Source organism: Euprymna scolopes, chromosome 41 (assembly GCF_053919585.1).
Source record: "Euprymna scolopes isolate OS-2025 chromosome 41, ASM5391958v1, whole genome shotgun sequence".
NCBI classification, from domain to species: Eukaryota; Metazoa; Mollusca; class Cephalopoda; order Sepiida; family Sepiolidae; genus Euprymna; species Euprymna scolopes.
The window spans coordinates 38,583,715-38,611,117 of NC_136522.1; the positions used below are offsets into that span (position 1 = coordinate 38,583,715).

Consider the following 27,403-nt stretch of genomic DNA (forward strand, 5'->3'; position numbering starts at 1 on the left):
TACACTATTATAAATATTATTACATTGTTATAAATATTAATTACACTATTATAAATTATTATTCATTACACTATTATAAATATTATTCATTACACTATTATAAATATTATTCATTACACTATTATAAATATTATTCATTACACTATAATAAATTATTATTTATTACACTATTATAAATATTATTCATTACACTATTATAAATATTATTCATTACACTATTATAAATATTATTCATTACACTATTATAAATATTATTCATTACACTATTATAAATATTATTCATTACACTATTATAATTATTATTTATTATACTATTATAAATATTATTCATTACACTTTTATAAATATAATTCATTACACTATTATAATTATTATTCATTACACTATTATAAATATTATTCATTACACTATTATAAATATTATTCATTACACTATTATAAATATTATGCAAGACACTATTCTAATTATTAGTCATTACATTATTATAAATATTATTTATTACACTATTATAAATATTATTCATTACAGTATTATAAATATTATTCATTACAGTATTATAAATATTATTCATTACAGTATTATAATTATTATTCATTACACTATTATAAATTATTATTCATTACACTATTATAAATATTATGCATTACACTATTCTAATTATTAGTCATTACACTATTATAAATATTATTCATTACACTTTTATGAATATTATTCATTACATTATTATAAATATTATTCATTAAAGTATTATAATTATTATTCATTACACTATTATAAATATTATTCATTACACTATTATAAATATTATTCATTACACTATTATTAATATTATTTATTACAGTATTATAATTATTATTCATTACACTATAATAAATTATTATTCATGACACTGTAATAAATTATTATTCATTACACTATTATAAATATTATTCATTACAGTATTATAAATATGATTCATTACACTATAATAAATTAATCTTCATTACACTATAATAAATTATTATTCATTACACTATTATAATTAATATTCATTACAGTATTATAAATATTATTCATTACACTATTATAAATATGATTCATTACACTATAATAAATTATTATTCATTACACTATTATAAATATTATTCATTACACTATAATAAATTATTATTGATTACACCATTATAAATATTATGCATTACACTATTCTAATTATTAGTCATTACACTATTATAAATATTATTTATTACACTTTTATAAATATTATTCATTACAGTATTATAAATATGTTTCATTACACTATTATAAATATTATTATTTACACTATAATAAATTATTATTCATTACGCTATAATAAATTATTATTCATTACACTATTATACATATTATGCATTACACTAGTCTAATTATTAGTCATTACACTATTATAAATTATTATTCATTACACTATTATAAATATTATGCATTACACTATTCTAATTATTAGTCATTACACAATTATAAATATTATTCAGTACACTTTTATAAATATTAGTCATTACAGTATAATGAATATTATTCATTACAGTATTATAATTATTATTCATTACACTATAATAAATTATTATTCATTACACTATAATAAATGATTATTCATTACACCATTATAAATATTATTCATTACACTATTATAAATATTATTCATTACACTATTATAAATATTATTCAGTACATTATTATAAATATTATGCATTACACTATTCTAATAATTAGTCATTACACTATTATAAATATTAGTTATTACACTCTTATAAATATTATTCATTACACTATTATAAATATTATTCATTACACTATTATAAATATTATTCATTACAGTATTATAATTATTATTCATTACACTATTATAAATATTATTCATTACACTATAATAAATTATTATTCATTACACTATTATAAATATTATTCATTACACTATTATAATTATTATTCATCACACTATTATAAATATTATTTATTACACTATTATAAATATTATTCATTACACTATTATAATTATATCCATTACACTATTTTAATTATTATTAATTACACTATTATAAATATTATTCATTACACTATTATGAATTATTATTCATTTACACTATTATAAATATTATTCATTACACTATTATAAATAGTATTCATTTTACCATCATAAATATTATTCATTACACTATTATAAATATTATTAATTACACTATTATAAATATTTATAATACTATTATAAATGTTTATTATACTATTATAAATATTCATTACACTATCATAAATGTTATTCATTACACTATTATAAATATTATTCATTACACTATTATAATTATTATTCATTACACTATTATAATTATTATTCATTACACTAGTATAATTATTATTCATTATACTATTATTTATTATAGTTCATTACACTATTATAAATATTATGCATTACTCTATTATAAATATTATTCATAACACTATTATACATTTTCATTACATTATTATAAATATTTATTACACTATTATAAATATTTATTACACTATTATAATTATTATTCATTACATTATTATAAATATTATTCATTACACTATTATAAATATTATTCACTACACTATTATAATTATTATTCATTATACTATTATAATTATTATTCATTACACTATTATAATTATTATTCATTACACTATTATAAATATTATTAATTACACTATTATACATTTTCATTACACTATTATAAATATTTATTACATTATTATAAATATTCATTACACTATTATAAATTATTATTCATTGCACTATTATAAATATTATTCATTACACTATTATAAATATTATTCATTACACTATAATAAATTATTATTTATTACACACTTATAAATATTATTCATTACACTATTATAAATATTATTCATTACACTATTATAATTATTATTCATTATACTATTATAAATATTATTCATTACACTTTTATAAATATTATTCATTACAGTATTATAATGATTATTCATTACACTATTATAAATATTATTCATTACACTATTATAAATATTATTCATTACACTATTATAAATTATTATTCATTACACTATTATAAATATTATGCATTACACTATTCTAATTATTAGTCATTACACTATTATAAATATTATTCATTACACTTTTCTAAATATTATTCATTACAGTATTATAAATATTATTCATTAAACTATTATAAATATTATTCATTACACTATTATAAATATTATTCATTACACTATTATAAATATTATTCATTACAGTATTATAATTATTATTCATGACACTGTAATAAATTATTATTCATTACTCTATTATAAATATTATTCATTACAGTATTATAAATATTATTCATTACACTATTATAAATATTATTTATTACACTATAACACATTATTAATCATTACACTATAATAAATTATTATTCACTACACTATTATTATTAATACTCATTACAGTAATATAAATATTATTCATTACACTATAATAAATATTATTCATTACACTATAATAAATTATTATTCATTACACTATTATACATATTATTCATTACACTATAAATTATTATTGATTACACGATTATAAATAATATGCATTCCACTAATCTAATTATTAGTCATTACACTATTATAAATATTATTCATTACACTTTTATAAATATTATTCATTACAGTATTATAAATATAGTTCATTACAGTATTATAAATATTATTCATTACACTATTATAAATTATTATTCATTGCACTATTATAAATATTATTCATTACACTATTATAAATATTATACATTACATTATAATAAATTATTATTTATTATACTATTATGAATATTATTCATTGCACTATTATAATTATTATTTATTACACTATTATAAATATTATTCATTACACTATTATAATTAATATCCATTACACTATTTTTATTATTATTCATTACACTAATATAAATATTATTCATTACACTATTATAGAAAGTATTCATACACTATTATAATTAATATCCATTACACTATTTTACTTATTATTAATTACACTATTATAAATATTATTCATTACACTATTATGAATTATTATTCATTGCACTGTTATAAATATTATTCATTACACTATTATAATTATTATTTATTACACTATTATAAATTATTATTAAGTCCACTATTATAAATATTATTCATTACACTATTATAATTATTATTCATTACACTATTATAAATATTATTCATTACACTATTGTAAATATTATTAATTACACTATTATAAATAGTATTCATTTTACTATTATAAATATTATTCATTACGCTATTACAAATATTATTCATTACACTATTATAAATATGTATTATACTATTATAAATATTCATTACACTATCATAAATATTATTCATTACACTATTATAAATATTATTCATTACACTATTATAATTATTATTCATTACACTATTTTAAATAGTATTCATTTTACTATTGTAAATATTATTCATTACGCTATTATAAATATTATTCATTACGCTATTATAAATATGATTCATTGCACTATTATAAATATTTATTATACTATTATAAATATTCATTACACTATCATAAATATTATTCATTACACTATTATAATTATTATTCATTACACTATTATAATTATTATTCATTACACTATTATAATTATTATTCATTACACTATTATAATTATTATTCATTATACTATTATTAATTATTATTCATTACACTATTATAAATATTATGCATTACTCTATTATAAATATTATTCATAACACTATTATACATTTTCATTACACTATTATAAATATTTATTACACTATTATAAATATTTATTACACTATTATAATTATTATTCATTAAACTATTATAATTATTATTCATTACAATATTATAATTATTATTCATTATATTATTATAAATATTATTCATTACACTATTATAAATATTATTCATTACAGTATTATAAATATTATTAATTACACTATTATAATTATCATTCATTACACCATTATAAATATTTTTCATTACACTATTATAATTATTATTCATTACACTATTATAGATATTATTCATTACACTATTATAAATATTACTCATTACACTATTATAATTATTATTCATTACACTATTAAAAATTATTATTCATTACACTATTAAAAATTATTATTCATTACACTATTATAAATATTATTAATTACACTATTATACATTTTCATTACACTATTATAAATATTTATTACATTATTATAAATATTCATTACACTATTATAAATATTATTCATTACACTATTATAAATAATGTTCATTACACTATTATAATTATTATTCATTACACTATTATAAATATTTTTCATTACACTATCATAAATATTACTCATTACACTATTATAAATTATTATTCATTGCACTACTATAAATATTATTCATTACACTATTATAAATATTATTCATTACACTATAATAAATTATTATTTATTACACTGGTATTAATATTATTCATTACACTATTATAAATTTTATTCATTACACTATTATAAATATTATTCATTACACTATTATAAATATTATTCATTACACTATTATACATATTTTTCATTACACTATTATAATTATTATTCATTATACTATTATAAATATTATTCATTACTTTTATAAATATTATTCATTACAGTATTATAATTATTATTCATTACACTATGATAAATATTATTCATTACACTATTATAAATATTATTCATTACACTATTATAAATATGCATTACACTATTCTAATTATTAGTCATTACACTATTATAAATATTATTTATTACACTATTATAAATATTATTCATTACACTTTTATGAATATTATTCATTACACTATTATAAATATTATTCATTACACTATTATAAATATTATTCATTACAGTATTATAATTATTATTCATTACACTATTATAAATATTATTCATTACACTATTATGAATATTATTCATTCCAGTATTATAATTATTATTCATTACACTATTATAAATTATTATTCATGACACTGTAATAAATAATTATTCATTACACTATTATAAATATTATTCATTACAGTATTATAAATATTATTCATTACACTATAATAATTAATTATTCATTACACTATAATAAATTATTATTCATTACACTATTATAATTAAGATTTATTACAGTAATATAAATATTATTCATTACACTATTATAAATATTATTCATTACACTATAATAAATTATTATTCATTACACTATTATAAATATTATTCATCACACTATAATAAATTATTATTGATTACACCATTAAAAATATTATGCATTACACTATTCTAATTATTAGTCATTACACTATTATAAATATTATTTATTACACTATTATAAATATTTTTCATTACACTATTATAAATATTATTCATTACAGTATTATAATTATTATTGATTACACCATTAAAAATAATATGCATTACACTATTCTAATTATTAGTCATTACACTATTATAAATATTATTTATTACACTATTATAAATATTTTTCATTACACTATTATAAATATTATTCATTACAGTAATGTAATTATTATTCATTAAACTATTATAAATATTATTCATTGCACTATTATAAATATTATTCATTACACTATTATAATTATTATTCATCACACTATTTTTATTATTATTCATTACACTATTATAAATATTATTTATTACACTATTATAAAAATTATTCATACACTATTATAATTAATATCCATTACACTATTTTAATTATTAATTATTACACTATTATAAATATTATTCATTACACTATTATGAATTATTATTCATTGCACTCTTATAAATATTATTCATTACACTATTATAATTATTATTTATTACACTATTATAAATTATTATCAAATCCACTATAATAAATATTATTCATTACACTATTATAATTATTATTCATTACATTATTATAAATATTCTTCATTACACTATTATAAATAATTTTCATTACACTATTATAAAAAGTATTCATTTTACTATTATAAATATTATTCATTACACTATTATAAATATGTATTATACTAATATAAATATTTATTATACGATTATAAATATTCATTACACTATCATACATATTTTTCATTACACTATTATAATTATTATTCATTACACTATTATAATTATTATTCATTACACTATTATAATTATTATTCATTACACTAGTATAATTATTATTCATTATACTATTATTAATTATTATTCATTACACTATTATAAATATTATGCATTACTCTATCATAAATATTATTCATAACACTATTATACATTTTCATTACACTATTATAAATATTTATTACACTATTATAAATATTTATTACACTATTATAATTATTATTCATTACACTATTATAATTATTATTCATTACACTATTATAAATATTATTCATTACGTAATTAATTATAAATATTATTCATTACACTATTATAATTATTATTCATTACATTATTATAAATATTATTCATTACACTATTATAAATATTATTCATTACAGTATTATAAATATTATTCATTACAGTATTATAATTATTATTCATTACACTATTATAAATATTTTTCATTACACTATTATAATTATTATTCATTACACTATTATAAATTATTATTCATTACATTATTATAAATATTATTCATTACAGTATTATAAATATTATTCATTACACGCTTATAATTATCATTCATTACACCATTATAAATATTTTTCATTACACTATTATAATTATTATTCATTACGCTATTATAGATATTATTCATTACACTATTATAAATATTATTCATTACACTATTATAATTATTATTCATTACACTATTACAAATTATTATTCATTACACTATTATAATTATTATTCATTACACTATTATAATTATTATTCATTACACTATTATAAATATTTATAATTACACTATTATACATTTTCATTACACTATTATAAATATTTATTACATTATTATAAAAATTCATTACACTATTATAAATTATTATTCATTACACTATTATAAATATTATTCATTACACTATTATAATTATTATTCATTACACTATTATAAATTATTATTCATTACACTATTATAAATATTTTTCATTACACTATCATAAATATTATTCATTACACTATTATAAATCTTTATTCATTGCACTATTATAAATATTATTCATTACACTATAATAAATTATTTATTACACTATTATAAATATTATTCATTACACTATTATAAATATTATTCATTACACTATTATAAATATTATTCATTACACTATTATAAATATTATTCATTAAACTATTATAAATATTATTCATTACACTATTATAATTATTGTTCATTATACTATTATAAATATTATTCATTACACTTTTACAAATATTATTCATTACACTATTATAATTATTATTCATTACACTATAATAAATATTATTCATTACAGTATTATAAATATTATTCATTACAGTATTATAAATATTATTCATTACAGTATTATAAATATTCATTACAGTATTATAATTATTCATTACACTATTATAAATATTATTCATTACAGTATTATAATTATTATTCATTACACTATAATAAATTATTATTCATAACACTGTAATAAATTATTTTTCATTACACTATTATAAATATTATTCATTACAGTATTATAAATATTATTCATTACACTATTATAAATATTGTTCATTACACTATAATAAATTATTATTCATTACACTATTATAAATATCATTCATTACACTATTATAAATATTATTCATTACACTATTATAAATATTATTTATTACACTATTATAAATATTATGCATTACACTATTCTAATTATTAGTCATTACATTATTATAAATATTATTTATTACACTATTATAATTATTATTCATTACACTATTATAAATATTATTCATTACGTAATTAATTATAAATATTATTCATTACACTATTATAATTATTATTCATTACATGATTATAAATATTATTCATTACACTATTATAAATATTATTCATTACAGTATTATAAATATTATTCATTACAGTATTATAATTATTATTCATTACACTATTATAAATATTTTTCATTACACTATTATAATTATTATTCATTACACTATTATAAATTATTATTCATTACATTATTATAAATATTTTTCATTACAGTATTATAAATATTATTCATTACACGCTTATAATTATCATTCATTACACCATTATAAATATTTTTCATTACACTATTATAATTATTATTCATTACGCTATTATAGATATTATTCATTACACTATTATAAATATTATTCATTACACTATTATAATTATTATTCATTACACTATTACAAATTATTATTCATTACACTATTATAATTATTATTCATTACACTATTATAATTATTATTCATTACACTATTATAAATATTTATAATTACACTATTATACATTTTCATTACACTATTATAAATATTTATTACATTATTATAAAAATTCATTACACTATTATAAATTATTATTCATTACACTATTATAAATATTATTCATTACACTATTATAATTATTATTCATTACACTATTATAAATTATTATTCATTACACTATTATAAATATTTTTCATTACACTATCATAAATATTATTCATTACACTATTATAAATTTTTATTCATTGCACTATTATAAATATTATTCATTACACTATAATAAATTATTTATTACACTATTATAAATATTATTCATTACACTATTATAAATATTATTCATTACACTATTATAAATATTATTCATTACACTATTATAAATATTATTCATTAAACTATTATAAATATTATTCATTACACTATTATAATTATTGTTCATTATACTATTATAAATATTATTCATTACACTTTTACAAATATTATTCATTACACTATTATAATTATTATTCATTACACTATAATAAATATTATTCATTACAGTATTATAAATATTATTCATTACAGTATTATAAATATTATTCATTACAGTATTATAAATATTCATTACAGTATTATAATTATTCATTACACTATTATAAATATTATTCATTACAGTATTATAATTATTATTCATTACACTATAATAAATTATTATTCATAACACTGTAATAAATTATTTTTCATTACACTATTATAAATATTATTCATTACAGTATTATAAATATTATTCATTACACTATTATAAATATTGTTCATTACACTATAATAAATTATTATTCATTACACTATAATAAATTATTATTCATTACACTATTATAAATATCATTCATTACACTATTATAAATATTATTCATTACACTATTATAAATATTATTTATTACACTATTATAAATATTATGCATTACACTATTCTAATTATTAGTCATTACACTATTATAAATATTATTTATTACACTATTATAAATATTATTCATTACAGTATTATAATTATTATTCATTAAACTATTATAAATATTATTCATTACACTATTATAATTATTATTCATTGCACTATTATAAATATTATTCATTACATTATAATAAATTATTATTCATTACACTATTATAAATATTATTCATTGCACTATTATGATTATTATTCACCACACTATTATAAATATTATTTATTACACTATTATAAATATTATTCATTACACTATTATAATTAATATCCATTACACTATTTTAATTATTATTAATTACACTATTATAAATATTATTCATTACACTATTATGAATTATAATTAAATCCACTATTATAAATATTATTCATTACACTATTATAATTATTATTCATTACACTATTATAAATATTATTCATTACACTATTATAAATATTATTCATTACACTATTATAAATAGTATTCATTTTACTATTATAAATATTATTCATTACACTATTATAAATATTTATTATACTATTATAAATATTTATTATACTATTATAAATATTCATTATACTATCATAAATATTATTCATTACACTATTATAATTATTATTCATTATACTATTATTAATTATTATTCATTACACTATTATAAATATTATGCATTACTCTATTATAAATATTATTCATAACAGTATTATACATGTTCATTACACTATTATAAATATTTATTACACTATTATAAACATTTATTACACTATTATAATTATTATTCATTACACTATTATAATTATTATTCATTACACTATTATAATTATTATTCATTACACTATTATAAATATTATTCATTACGCTATTATAAATATTATTCATTACACTATTATAATTATTATTTATTATATTATTATAAATATTATTCATTACACTATTATAGATATTATTCATTACAGTATTATAAATATTATTCATTACAGTATTATAATTATTATTCATTACACTATTATAAATATTTTTCATTACACTATTATAAATTATTATTCATTACATTATTGTAAATATTATTCATTACAGTATTATAAATATTATTTATTACACTATTATAATTATTATTCATTACACCATTATAAATATTTTTCATTACACTATTATAATTATTATTCATTACACTATTATAGATATTATTCATTACACTATTGTAAATATTATTCGTTACACTATAATAAATTATTATTCATTACACTATTAAACATTATTATTCATTACACTATTATAAATATTATTAATTACACTATTATACATTTTCATTAGACTATTATAAATATTTATTACATTTTTATAAATATTCATTACACTATTATAAATTATTATTCATTACACTATTATAAATATTATTCATTACACTATTATAAATATTATTCATTACACTATTATAAATATTATTCATTACACTATTATAAATATTATTCATTACACTATTATAATTATTATTCATTATACTATTATAAATATTATTCATTACACTTTTACAAATATTATTCATTACACTATTATAAATATTATTCATTACACTATTATAAATATTATTCATTACACTTTTACAAATATTATTCATTACACTATTATAATTATTATTCATTACACTATTATAAATATTATTCATTACAGTAATGTAATTATTATTCATTACACTATTATAAATATCATTCATTACACTATTATGAATTATTATTCATTACACTATTATAAATATTATGAATTACACTATTCTAATTATTAGTCATTACACTATTATAAATATTATTCATTACATCTTTATAAATAGTATTCATTACAGTATTATAAATATTATTCATTACAGTATTATAATTATTCATTACACTATTATAAATATTATTCATTGCACTATTATAAATATTTTTCATTACAGTATTATAATTTTTATTCATTACACTATAAAATATTATTATTCATGACACTGTAATAAATTATTATTCATTACACTATTATAAATATTATTCATTACAGTATTATAAATATTATTCATTACACTATTATAAATATTATTCATTACGCTATAATAAATTATTATTCATTACACTATAATAAATTATTATTCATTACACCATTATAAATATTATTCATTACACTATTCGAATTATTAGTCATTAAACTATTATAAATATTATTCATTACACTTTTATAAATATTATTCATTACATTATTATAAATATTATTCATTACACTATTATAATTATTATTCATTACACTTTTATAAATATTATTCATTACAGTATTATAAATATTATTCATTACACTATTATAAGTATTATTCATTGCACTATTATAAATATTATGCATTGCACTATTCTAATTATTAGTCATTACACTATTATAAATATTATTCATTACACTATTATAAATATTATTTATTACAGTATTACAAATATTATTCATTACAGTATTATAATTAATATTCATTACACTATAATAAATTATTATTCATTACACTATAATAAATTATTATTCATTACACTATTATAAATATTATTCATTACACTATTATAAATATTATTCATTACACTTATAAATATTATTCATTACACTATTATAAATATTATTCATTACAGTATTATAAATATTATTCATTACACTATTATAAATATTATTCATTACACTATTATAAATATTATTCATTACACTATAATAAATATTATGCATTACACTATTCTAATTATTAGTCATTGCACTATTATAAATATTATTTATCACTATTACAAACATTATTCATTACACTATTATAAATATTATTCATTACACTATTATAAATATTATTCATTACACTATTATAAATATTATTCATTACACTATTATAAATATTATTCATTACACTATTATAAATATTATTCATTACAGTATTATAAATATTATTCATTACACTATTATAAATATTATTCATCACACTATTATAAATATTATTCATTACACTATTATAATTAATATCCATTACACTATTTTAATTATTATTAATTACGCTTTTATAAATATTATTCATTACACTATTATAAATATTATTCATTACACTATTATAAATATTATGCATTACAGTATTATAATTATTATTCATTACACTATTAAAGATATTATTCATTACACTATTATAAATATTATTCATTACACTATAATAAATTATTATTCATTACACTATTATAAATATTATTCATTACACTATTATAATTATTTTTCATCACACTATTATAAATATTATTTATTACACTATTATAAATATTATTCATTACACTATTATAATTAATATCCATTACACTATTTTTATTATTATTCGTTAAACTATTATAAATATTATTCATTACAATATTGTAAAAATTATTCATTACACTATTATAATTAATATCCATTACACTATTTTAATTATTATTAATTACACTTTTATAAATATTATTCATTACACTATTATGAATTTTTATTTATTGCACTCTTATAAATATTATTCATTACACTATTATAATTATTATTTATTACACTATTATAAATTATTATTAAATCCACTATTATAAATATTATTCATTACACTATTATAATTATTATTCATTACACTATTATAAATTATTATTCATTACACTATTATAAATATTATTCATTACACTATTATAAATATTATTCATTACACTATTATAAATAGTATTCATTTTACTATTATAAATATTATTCATTACACTATAATAAATATTATTCATTACACTATTATAAATATTTATTATACTATTATAAATATTTATTATACTATTATAAATATTCATTACACTATCATAAATATTATTCATTACACTATTATAATTATTATTCATTACACTATTATAATTATTATTCATTACACTAGTATAATTATTATTCATTATACTATTATTAATTATTATTCATTACACTATTATAAATATTATGCATTACTCTATTATAAATATTATTCATAACACTATTATACATTTTCATTACACTATTATAAATATTTATTACACTATTATAAATATTTATTACACTGTTATAAATATTTATTACACTGTTATAAATATTATTCATTACAGTATTATAAATATTCATTACACTATTATAAATATTATTCATTACACTATTATAATTATTGTTCATTACACTATTATAAATATTATTTATTACACTATTATAAATATTATTTATTACACTATTATAAATATTATTTATTACACTATTATAAATATTACTCATTACACTATTATAATTATTATTCATTACACTATTATAAATAATATTTATTACACTATTATAAATATTATTTATTACACTCTTATAAATATTATTCATTACAGTATTATAATTATTATTCATTACACTATTAAAATTATTATTCATTACACTATTATACATTTTCATTACACTATTATAATATTTTTCATTACACTATTATAATTAATATTCATTTCAGTATTATAAATATTATTCATTACAGTATTATAATTATTATTCATTACACTATTATAAATACTATTCATTACAGTATTATAATTATTATTCATTACACTATTATAAATACTATTCATTATAATATAAATTTTTATCCATCACACTATTATTAATATTATTCATTATAATATTATAAATTTTTATCCATCACACTATTATAAATATTATTCATTACACTATTATAAATATTATTCATTACAGTATTATAAATATTATTCATTACACTAACATAAATTTTTCGGAAACCACTAGTTTTTACTACTCAATGCAGTTTCTGGTCATTGGACTTTTTGCTACATTTTATTTACCAGCCTTCCTATGAGAGCCAGCAAGAGATCGACAAAATGTTGGGTAAACTTTGAACACCATAAGATTTACAAAGCTGGTATGAATATCTAAAGTAGTCGGCATTCCTCAGTAGGTGCACCTCGGATGATTAGTGATAAACGGATCTTCCTTCCTAAAGGTAGAGATGAAAGGAAGTAATCCCTTTGCTATCTGTAAAAGGAAAAAGTATGATCTGAAAAGATGCCCTTGTCAGCAGAACCAGTTCACTTAGGGACTCATTTTTTTTTTTTTTTACCCAAACTGATTATTCAAATTGCAGCTCATTATGTATTTAGGGTTTTTCCTCTTTCTCATTATCATCTTCATTTGGAATTTGACATTTCTCTTGATGGTTGTAATTTTATTTCCAGTATATAGTTCATATAATGTCAGTAACTCATCCCTTATGAGAGAATGGAACCCAAAGTGATTGTGCTTTCCAACAATCCAGACAAGATAAAAATCTTATCAGCTTATTTACTGCATCACTACCAACTTTCGATTTGTAGCTAGAACAGAGTTTTCCATTACTCTGCTCTTGGATTTATATTATGTGAAAAATACTGTTTTTAGCATTATTGTCACAAAATTACTAATCTTAGCATAAACACCAGAAAAAGAAGACTTTTCTCCACAACTCAGTCGACTTCTTTGATGTTTCTGGATTTAAGGTGCAAACTTTCTTCTTCGTGATTCATCAGCCAATCAAAACTGTTCTTTTCAATCAACCAATCACAACTTCTTTTTGATTAGCCAGAATTCATTAAAAACTAACAAACAAAACCTCAGATTTCTTCTTGTCTCTGATATTCTATCATCACCTTTCTAAATATTCAAGTTATGATTTTGAAAAACATTTTTATTTTTATTTTTCAGCATTGCTTTTTGTCCGTTTTATTTTAAAGTAAGCTTTTTTCCCCAAAATGTTATTAGAACACATTAATAGTTTAATAATAATAATAATATTATATATATATATATATATATATAAAATTTTTAAATATAATTATTTGTGTCATTTGCTTATTAAATCATTAATAAACCAAATTGTTATAAAGCTATAATTATTTCTATGATAATGTTATTTTGATGAGATTACTAGATGTAAAAAGCTTGCAAAATTTACAGTCTTTTGATTCATGAAGATCTTTTAAGAATGTTAAAGCTAATTAAAATTACTTTTGATTCAACAATTTAAATGCTGTCAAATTGCTGTGAATTTTCGACCAGTCACAAATAAATTCTGTCCTTTTTTCCAAATAATACAAAGTTTAAAATAGCTGACTGGTTTACAAAGAAACGGAAGTGTATTGGTTTTACTAATTGATATGATTACATTTTCAAATATCGATGAGAAATCTTCCTCAACCTTTTGTAAAATAGTGACTTTTTATCTTCAAAGAATTGCATGCATTTTCAGTGTCACATGATACGAAAAAGATGTAAAACAAATCAAACCTATTTTTCTACTCCCCCTCTCTTTCTATTTCCCCAATTCTTTCTCATCCTCTCTTTTGTAATAGAAATCATCATTCTTGCAAACGACTTCGTGTTTGCTTAGCCTGTAAATGTAGAAAAGAAAAGACAAACATAATTTTGTAGGTCGTTCATTGGTGAACGTATGTCATTAATTTGCATATGTAAACAATTTGTAACTGTCAAATGAGACGGATTCTTAAGCATGGGAGTTGAGTGGAATTTTTTGTTGGACAGCTTAGAACGAGAACGAACAGTGGAAGATAATATCGAATACACAAGGATTTGTTGCAAATTGAGGAAAGAAAGGAAAAAAATACTTGTGTGTTGTATCGACAAGAGGACGGTTTCACACTGATATTTTTTTGTTCCCTTTCCATTTTATATCTTTTTATCCCATTTTCTTGTCTGTATCTCTTTCTTCTACTTATCTTTCTCTTGTCTTTTTGCCTACTCTCTCCTTGTTAAACTTTTTTCCTTCATTCTTTTTTTAACACTCTATTTCCATTTTTGTTTCTTATTTTTCACTTATCTTTATTTTTTCTTCCTTTCTTATTCTTCATCTAGTCTTTTGTAACGCTTTCATTTCTCTTTGTTTTTTCTCTCTTTGTAACCCTTTCTTTATTTCCCCCAATTTTCTATATCATTCCTCTTTTATCCTTTCATCTTTCTTATGTAACAATCTGAGAGAGCACTCGTTGTTGTCAAACTGCTTCTCACTCTGCTGCTAGAGAATCAACATGTATTTTACTGCAGACTCCTTTCTGTCCCTAGAAAAAACTTGTGCACCTTCACCTCTGCAGGAGGAGGTGCAAAACCACCCTCCAGTGAAGTCTTGCTATGCAACATAACCCAAATGTCTGAAATAGATTTTGGCCATCTTGTCAATATGTCTGTTTTCATCTTTCCTTATCTAATTATCATCTCTCTTACTTATCTCTTTCCAATCAGACAAATAGTTCCATTATAATGTACCATGTTTAAATGAATTGGTTAAATTAGCAGCAATCAATAAGTTGCATAATATAATCTTGTCGAACTGTGAGTTGAATTCTAATAAGAAATATCAAAATATTTTCATTTTCTTAGTAGATTGCTACGTTCACTCCTTCAGCGAAGATAAACAGAATTTAGTTTTCATATTTAAAAGAATAAGCAAGCAACTAACTCTAGTCATTTGCTTATTTTAAAGAAACTTTTTGCAACAACCATTTTCCTTATTATTACTAGCAGCTCTAACCAGTGTCGCACCAGGTCTTAATTTCCATAGATTACAGTAATAATTGATAATTAAAATTAAAAAAATCTGCCAATATAAATTATATTGTCTAAATTAATTTTACAATAATATCAAATGCAAAATAACTTTACCATTATTGAGGTTTAATTAAATGGTAACATTAAGGTTTGTGACTGTGAGGATGAGAATTCTTCCAACTTCTTTTAATTTTCCTAAAAATTTCCTTTATTTATTCATAAAAAATTCCTTTATTTATTCCAAATTGAAAATAAATTATTAACCAGGATTAAATATTAAAATCTGCAAGGTCAAGAAATTTCATCACTAAATTAAAGGAGTTTGTCATTTTAGTTTTTATCATTTTAGTTTTTATCTATTAATGATTGTTATTGATTAAAACAAATTCTTATAAATTAATTTCTTATAATGTAGATTTTGTCTTTGGATATATTGGTATACATCTCTGTAAACTCTGGCATGATATTAAAGAGGTCTTTAGATAAAAAATCTACAATCTTCAAGTGTAAAAAGGTACATTTAGTTTTATCTCTTCTTAAAAAATGCAAAAGGACTTCAGAAATCCCCTTGGACCAAAATATTTTAGGTTTACAACAACAGATGCCACATACAAATTCAATACATCTAGCCTAATAGCCACTATCTTCTGTAGCTTTTGAACATTTCAGGCACATTCAGTCGTGATATTAAATGCTACATTGCATTCAACGAGCAACATCATCACAATCACAACATCTTTAGAGGAAATATTTCTTAGTTTTCTCTCTATATATCAAGTCCTACCAGTGCTGTCGATTGACACTGGAATAATTCTACATTTTTCCACGCTATTGAAATTACACGGATTGTAAATGCTTATTAGATACATAGACATAGGAAAATCTTTCAGTTTTCTGATACATAGTTAATAAAGTCTCCCTTGACATATTCCACCCATTCTGAGCTCTGAAAATTCTCATATTCTAAAATCCTATTCTTCCCTAAATTAATCAATGGTAAATAAAATTGAGTACTCTTGCATAATTTGACCCAGATTCTCGTGAATTCCCATCAAGCATGGATCGGATGAGACCGGCAATCATCGGTGTCAGCTGAGTGTCGTAACAGACACAGACTAATGAAAAAAAACAACTACAAATGCAAATAATCATTTCAATTGATGCCAGATGGGATCAGAGCATTGATTATGTAAAGATATAAGCTGGGTTTTAGATGTATTAAAAATAACTAGCCAAGTCTTCCCCCCATTGTACCACGTGCTCAAGATCAGAGAAAAGAGAATCAGAGAGAACTTGATTGTTTACAGCCTTTAATGTGTTGCCATAGATGGTAGTATCATTAGCCTAAATTTTAACGAATTATCTAAGTATGTGTTTTGGGAGATCATTGATGTAGATCAGGAAGAGAGTTGGGCCCAGGATGAACCCTTGAGGTACACCAGCATTAATACTGTGAGCGTCTGATTTCTACTCATCAACTACTACTCTTATGAGCCTGTCAGAAAGAAATGATTTAATAATTGAGAAGACATTTACAGCTATACCATTGCTGGAAATCCTGTGAAGTAGGCCTTTATGCCATACCCTATCAAAGGCCTTTGATATGTCAAGAGCAATTTCCCTAGAAAGAAAGCCTTTATTGAGAGATTTGCTAATCCTTTGAGATATAACCATTAACACATCTGTAGATCTAGCAGAACGGAAACCATATTGCATGTCACTAAGAAGGTTATTTCTGCTGAGGTGGTTGACTAATATGAATTCCAGCAACTTACTCATGACGCACATGAGACTTATTGGTCTGTACTGAGAGGGAGATTACTTATCCCCTGAGTTCTTAAATACAAGGCATACTTGATGAGGTTTTCCAGGGTGTTGGGAAGCAATTCTCCTTAAGACAATGCTTAAACAGTTTTGTAAGTATGGGGGTAAGTTCTGGTTGAAGCTTTTTTAACACTACAGGGTGACCCCCCCCCCAAAAAAAAACGGGCCCCTGTATACACTTTATGTGATATCTCCATTATTTATTCACCGATTGCCCTTATTTTACAGGACATGGCAGAATCAACGACTGTGAGTACACCAAGATCCCAGTGGGAGCTGGGACAAAGACTACACTGTGTTAAATTTTATTACAAGACAGGCTTGTTTAAGAAAACCCAGGACAGTTTCATGCGTCAGTCTGAATGTGAAAAGGCTCCATTCAAAAGCAGAATTCAGAACTGGGTGAACTACTTCGAGAAATATGGGACTTTGGAGAACCTCAATGCTGCCAGAGAAAACTGTCTAAGCCACTCTGGACATCCCAAGAAGCGAACAGCCGAGCTGGTCGAAAGAGTGAGAGAGGCTCTTCAGCAAAATCCGAAATGTTCTGTGCGTAAGCGAAGTAAGTCCCTTGGTATGTCCTGTGAGACTTGCAGGAGAGTGCTGGTGAACGATATCAGGGCTTACCCATACAGAATACAGATGCTGCAGACCCTTACAGCCTCAGACAAGAAGCAGAGGAGGGCTATGGCAGTCAAGATGCTCGAGAAAATCGAGGAGACACTACTTTGGACCTCAGATGAAGCCCAGTTCCATCTTGATGGAAAAGCAAACTCCAAGACAAATGTCTTCTGGGGGTCCTCCAGACCCAATGAAGTAGCCACCAAGCCCCTGCACTCTCCTAAGTGCACGGTGTGGGCTGCAATCTCGGCCAGAGGCATCATCGGACCAATCTTCATCAAAGAATCTGGTGCAGCAGTGACAGTCACCAAGGAGTGGTATGTGGGGGTCCTCAAAACCTTCAAGAGTGAACTCCAGACCATCTACCCGTCACTCATGAGCAAATTCTGGTTCCAGCAAGACGGAGCAATTTCTCACACCTCAAACCTGTTCCGAGATTGGCTGAAAGAAAACTTTGGAGGCCGAGTGATCAGTCTCAAGACTGATTTTGAGTGGGCACTCCATAGCCCGGACGTAAGCCCCCCAGGACAGAGTCTACACAGGGAAACCCAGAACCATCATGGAACTCAAGGAAGCCATCAGGGAGGAGATGAGAGCCATTACTAATCTGGTCTGTAAGAACATCATGGACAACTTCGTGCTGCACCTCGTGTGAGCTAAATGGAGACCATCTAGAACATATGCTGTAGAATGGAGAAAAAAAGGCCAAAGACCCTAGTGTTTTGATGTGATGTTTTGAATATAATAAACTAGTTATGACCAAAGTTTCATTTCATTCAGACAAAACACTAAGAAACGGGGCCTAATTAGAGGTAGGGCCCGTTTTTTTTGTATGATTGGAATGCCGTAAGGGCCAGTTGCTTTACTGAAATAGAGGTTCATGATTAGCTTGACGACATCATGCACAGATATTTGTATGTCGCATAGCATGTTGTCTATTACAGGAGGAAATACGGGTGGTTGATGGCCTTAGTAGGGTAGAATTAGCTGCAAAGTTCTTGGCAAATAGTTTGGCTTTGTCTGATGCTGACAAGATGACCTCAGGTCAATTGATGATGGTTAGGATAGAACACATGCTTCTGTTCAGGATTTTGTTTGCTATTTGCCAAAACTGGTGGGAACCAAGCCACTGTTCAGCTACTTTGGATTTAACGGACTGAGCATATAGCTCTCTTGCATTTTTTATTACTCTTTTACATTGGTTGCTGGCAGTCCTGAAAGCAGCTTTAGTCTCAGTACATCTATTACGTTGGTAGCTATGGAAAAAGTGATTTCTGTGCACAGTGGCAGCAGCACATTCTGGGAAGAACCATGGCTGGCTGTTAGGTTTTTGCTGGAATTTTTTGGAGGGTATGAAACAGTCTATACCTACAATTAACTATTCTGTCAGGTTCGATACTATAGAGGACACATATTTTTAAAACATGGAACGCAGGGGTAGATCGGATATTAATGAACAGAAGCTGTCCTAGTCAGCCATAGAGTATCAATATACTATACGATGAAGAGGTACATCTGAGGACTTATTACATTTCATTTTTATCAACTGATACAACCGAGTGATCAGATGATCTCAGAGGAGACAGAATGGAAGATGAACATAGCTCAGGGCAAGTTGTGAGAAAAAGGTCTAAAAGGCTTGCATACTGACCGTTAATATCAGGCACACGGGTGGGTTTGTGAACAATCTGAGTGAGGTCATAAGCAATAGAGAAATCATGACAGAACCTTCCCTCATCATCTGTTTTGTTTGAGTGGGTTAATCATTCCACATTGTGGACATTAAAGTCACCACAGATGTGAATGTTAGCCAAAGGATGAGCAAACAGGATAGGGTAAATTTTCTTAGATATGCTCTTAAAGATAGTAACTCCGCTGTTGTGGGGGCAATAGAGGGCAAATATAAATGTGATGGTTTAAGCAAGTGCAATCCGGAAGCACATATAGGGTTAGTTAGCATCTTCTCTGGAGATGTCCCTATTACATGGAAAGCCATCTTTAATGCAGGCACATATTCCATGCCCATGGCGATCTTGGGAGTCAGATTTAGATCTTAAGTTAGAGTTTCCTTTAATCACGAACTCATCTAGGGAAATGGTTGGTCCAATGCCAGTTGCGCTTAGGGCTGGTTTAGTCTCCTGCAATTGGGTTTCAACCTCTGGAAGGTTGGAAAGTAGACCCCTGATGTTGGAGAAGGAGTCATGATAATAGGGGTCTATGTTGGAAGATGGGATTGTAGGTTTATTTGTGTATTTTTTCCGGAGATTTTTCATAATGAAGTTTTGGGATTTGTGGAACAGGTCGACAGACTTGGTTAGAGCAGGGTAGAGAGGTAAAGCAAGAGAGAAAAAGAAAGGAAGAATTAAATTAAAAAATTTTTTTCTAGCACATGATAAGGTAAAGCTGTTACAATTACCCACTAATATGGCATCGAGAAGCCCCATCATAAGCTACTGCATGGTCCAGAATCAGTTCACCAAATGGCAATACAGCAGCCCCAGTACTTTGCACCTGCTGATAAGACAGCCTCCTTAATGGTTAATCCAAGGTTCCGGTCCCTGACTATCAAACAGATAAAACGTTTACTTCCAGCATCCTTACTAGTGACATGGTCACAAGGATAGACATAGAAACAGAAAATTTCCAACATTAACAATAAATAAATATTGTAACATAAAACACTTTTCCAACTCATTTCTATATTCCTTATGAAATCTCATCGGTTTCCTTATTACTTTTTTATTAAAGTTTCTGCCTATTTCCATTCTATGACACAGGTGATCGGGCAGTCCTAAGCCTCTCTCGCTCGGATTTTGAACACAGACCTCTCTGCAAACATAATGCTTACCCTCGTTCCACAAGAGTGTGTCGAGGTGCTCCTGTAAGCTGATTCGGCTTTTGCAGGGAGGGGAAGTACAGACAGACGGTAAAGGATGAGTGGAAAGACGTAAGACCCTTCAAGGACAATTTCTTTCGAACCCAAATCTTAACAGAGGATTCGACCTTGTCCTCTACCTCCGACCAGTTTTTCTTCAGCTGGAGACCCGGTCCGAACCACACACCAAGGATCTGGACCGGGCCGTCGGTCCAGCTGAAGATGCCTGGAAGCGAATTTACTCTGGTCCAGGCACCCAACCGCGGACCCACCGACTTACTGCGATTGAAGATGGCCCCCGTAACTTCTTCATATCGAGCGAGCGCCTCAGTGACTACTTGAATGTCCGTGGGGCAAGACACGAACACGGTGACATCATCGGCGAACGCGGAAACCCTGGCTCGTGTGCCTCTAGGAAGAGCTATCTTGCACAGGACTGGTGTAGTCGCCTCGTCCCTTAACTTGCGAAGGAGGGGTTCCAACGCCAGGACGTACAAGAGAGGCGACAGCGGACAACCCTGTCGCACCGACCGGGAGACGGCGAAAGACTCCGACAACTTACCGTTGATCTGCACCGCTACCGTCGGCCTGTCATACAGTACAGAGATCCACTTGCGGAAGTCCGAATTAAATCCGGCAGCCTCCAGCACAGATCCCAGGAACCTATGGTCCACCCTATCGAAAGCCTTGGACTGATCCAAACTGATCAGTGCGGCCTCTGCGTCGTCTTCTGTCCCCTCTATGATCATGCGTATCAGATGAAGATTGTCCTGAATCGATCTTCCCTTCACAGCATAGCTCTTGTCTGGTTCGATCAAGTCAGTGATGACAACTTGCAACCGATTCATAAGAACCTTGGCCAAAATCTTTAACTCTGTGTTTAGCAGAGTCAAGGGCCTGAAATCGTCTAAATCTTCCTCCCCACCATGCCGTTGACCTTTCCTCAGCAATGTGATCACGCCCTTGGTCACCTGCCCAGGGATGGAGCCCTGAACAAACCAATGGTTGAACATATCCTTCATAATAGGGACCAACATGGGCAACAGCCTCAAGTAAAATTTGTAGGATAGACCATCAAGCCCCGGGGACTTGTTGCAGCCGACCTGCTTCAACGCAGTAATGATCTCATGTTCTGCAACAAGACCATCACAGCTAGCCGCTCAAGCCACCATGAGGCGGGGCGAGTCGGCTAAATAGTTGCCAAACTCTTCGACCCTGAGTCTGGGTAGTTGGGTGAAGCGCTCCGATAGATGCTTTCGAAACCCCTCGCAAATCTCCCGCGTCGACATGAGGGTGTGCCCTTCCATGTCGTTTACCTTTCAAATGTATCCATCCGAGCCGCGCCTTAGAGCAGCCTTACGCTCAACAGGGTCTATATCACCAGCCTCGTTCGAGACTTTCATTAGCCTAGCCCTAACTATTTGGCCCTCGTACCGCTTTCTAGCCAAGCGGTTGAGGTTTTGTTTCGCTAGTGCTATCTCTAGGAGGTTCCCCCCCTCCACCGCCCAGGTCAGCCTATTCTCTATACGCTTCTTGGCCTTAGCCTTAGCCTTATCTAGCGCGAGGCATTGGCTGTACTGGACCGAGAAGCGTCTAATCTTAGCCTTGAGACTAACCCACCACTTACTCCTGGTAACCGCCCCCACTAATGCCCGTTGGATTATCTCTATAACCTTCAACCGGTAGTCCTCCAGCTCCAACAAGGTGCTGTTGAACTTCCAGTATCCGGCCAGTTTAGGCCTAGAGCTCAAGTTCAGGCGGCTATAACTAGTTTATGGTCCGAGTGTCCTAAAAAGTGGAACGTGGGGCAAGCTAGAAAATCTACATTGCCTCTTCTAACTAACATCCGATCCAAGTAAGTACTTGAATAGGAAGGCGCATTAGGATGCCACGTCCACATTTCCCGCCCCGGGTAATCCAGGCGAAATCTGGCGACCAGGTCACATAAAGCCATTAGGTCTGACAGACTGCTTTCACACCACACTGACCCGCTAGTCTCTCCGACCTTATCTATCTTGGGATCAAGGATGGCATTCCAATCACCCATTAAGACTACCCTCTCCGGATCATCTATAAAACCCTCCACCCGTCAAAAGAAGGAAGCCCTCTCCACAGCGGAATTAGGTGCATAAACTGCAACTATCCGAAACATACTGCTATTAACGGCAACATCGACGACAATTGCCTGCCCGTCCTCGTCCATGTGAACAACATTCACCGACGCTGATAGGGTGCGATTTACTAGCAAGGAGATTCCACGACTGTAGGTATTGCCATATGCTGAGTAAACATCGTAATCGTTCACCAGCACCTGACAATCCCCGTCACAAATAATGTGGGTCTCCTGTATAGCGGCAATATCTACCTTGAGGGACACCAGATCTCTCAGCACGCGCGTGGCCTTGCTTCGACATCTGAGGCCCCTCACATTATAAGTAGCCAAGTTTAAAGCCATGGTCACCTACCGTATTCAGTGTCACACACGGGCCTGAAGTCTTCGGGGATGAGGACGTGGCAGGCCTGTCCAAGGCTTCCGGTCAGTAAGTCTGCAGAGGGTACTCCATTCTTGGCCATGCCTCCCACGTCCAGGGGGAAAATTAATTTTAACACCCTGTAGAAGGAAGGGTGAATATATACAGGGACTCTGCCCTCACATTTAAAAAGTAAATTGTTTAGCGAAGGATGCTCCGTGTCCACCAGCTGCTGGCCTGGGATTGCATCCTTCGCGGCATCTATCCACGCCCAGAGGGCCTCAGTCCTGGAATCCTTGTTGACCCTAATAATTGTTGACCCTAATAAATGTAGTCAACAAGGGAGCGTCCTTGAACTTGGTTGGGTTGGTGACATTATCGCCACTGACGTACAGAAAGTTCTTTAGTTGTGTATAACGGACCTTCTGCTGGCCTTTCAGTTCTGTTGTTGGCTGCAAAGGGCCCGTCTCACATATCGTTCCTGCTGGAAGGAAGGGAAGTCTCTTTGTCCACTCCATGCGGATTGGTGGGGTGGGTTTTTCCTTGACTGAGAGGAAGTGGGTGCAGGGGAAGTAGGGGAGAGGATATCGGGTGTTGGGGTGTATGGTGGCGGGGAGGTTGTTTTTTGGGGTCGTTACTCAACCTTTCTGAGGATAGATTGCGAGGTAGTGTTCTTAGGGAGGGGGGACATTGCTCTGGCTGTTTGGGGGGGTGGGATTTGGGGGGTTCAGCCTCGGCTGGTTGGATATTGTCTTTGAGGGTGGGGGTGTCTCCTTTGGATCTCCTGCTTTTCCTCCTCTTCGTCATTCTCTTGCTGACTGCTGCCTCTGATGTTGTCTCTTCTGTGTCTGTGGCTCTCTCTAGACCCTCCAATGCAATCTCTTCCTCAGTCTTGGAGCTTCTTCTTGTTTGAGGAAGAGGGCGCCTGACTGTCCATGGGGGTGATTTCGGGTTGGGTTTCAGTAGTTATTGGTTTGGGCAGATTTTTGTTGGGTCTGCCCTTCTTTGTGACCATTGCCCAACCCGCTTCTGCTGCCGGGTTGGAATTGCATGCGGCTGGTGCTGTGGCTGGGCTGTGGCTTGTACCTCTGCTGGGGTTTTGGCGGGTGTTTTGGTGGGGACTTTTCCCTGGGGGTTGGCTGGTTGCCTTTTAGGACAGTCCTTGGCCATATGTCCCCTCAACTGGCAGTGCCAGCAGTGAGGTTTTCTCCCCTCCACGATCAGTGTCATGGTCTGCTCTCCAAACTTGAGCATGGCTGGAATGTTGTCAAAACTGTCCTTGCCCAGGACCATCCAAACTTTGTAGTCCCCGGTCAAAACGTTGCGTCGATCGTGGGCTGGGACGACTGCCTCCACCTCACCGTACTGACTCAGTATGGCCCCAACTTGCTTTCCGGTCATGTAGCATGGGACATTCAGTACTGAGACAGTGGTGTTCCTCCCACCGAGGTATACTGGCTGGAGCCAAATGTTCCTGCTTCTGTGTTCAGTCCTGGCCAGTCTTTTTGCATCCTCCTCTCTGGGGAGCAGAATGTCCCACATGGCGAAACTCCTCCTGCATATATAACTTGCCGGAATGTTCAAGTCAATGAGGATTTCCACCATGGTGTCTTTGTTGACACCCGTTAAACTCCTGGTCTTGAGGTCAGAGGTGATCA

At 26.0% G+C, this 27,403-nt stretch overlaps 1 protein-coding gene across 7 annotated transcripts in view; it reads left to right on the forward strand.

Moving 5' to 3' along the window:
* LOC145266478 (RNA ligase 1-like) overlaps positions 1–27,403 on the forward strand; it is a 485,995-nt gene that overhangs the window by 374,807 nt on the left and 83,785 nt on the right. For 3 of the 7 annotated variants that reach the window (XM_080122193.1, XM_080122188.1, XM_080122189.1), the window contains exon 7: positions 20,007–20,027. The exons of the other annotated variants lie outside the window; for them this stretch is intronic. In XM_080122193.1, coding sequence (XP_079978319.1) covers positions 20,007–20,027 — 21 coding nt within the window. The remainder of the gene's footprint in view (positions 1–20,006; positions 20,028–27,403) is intronic. 7 annotated transcript variants of the gene reach the window in all.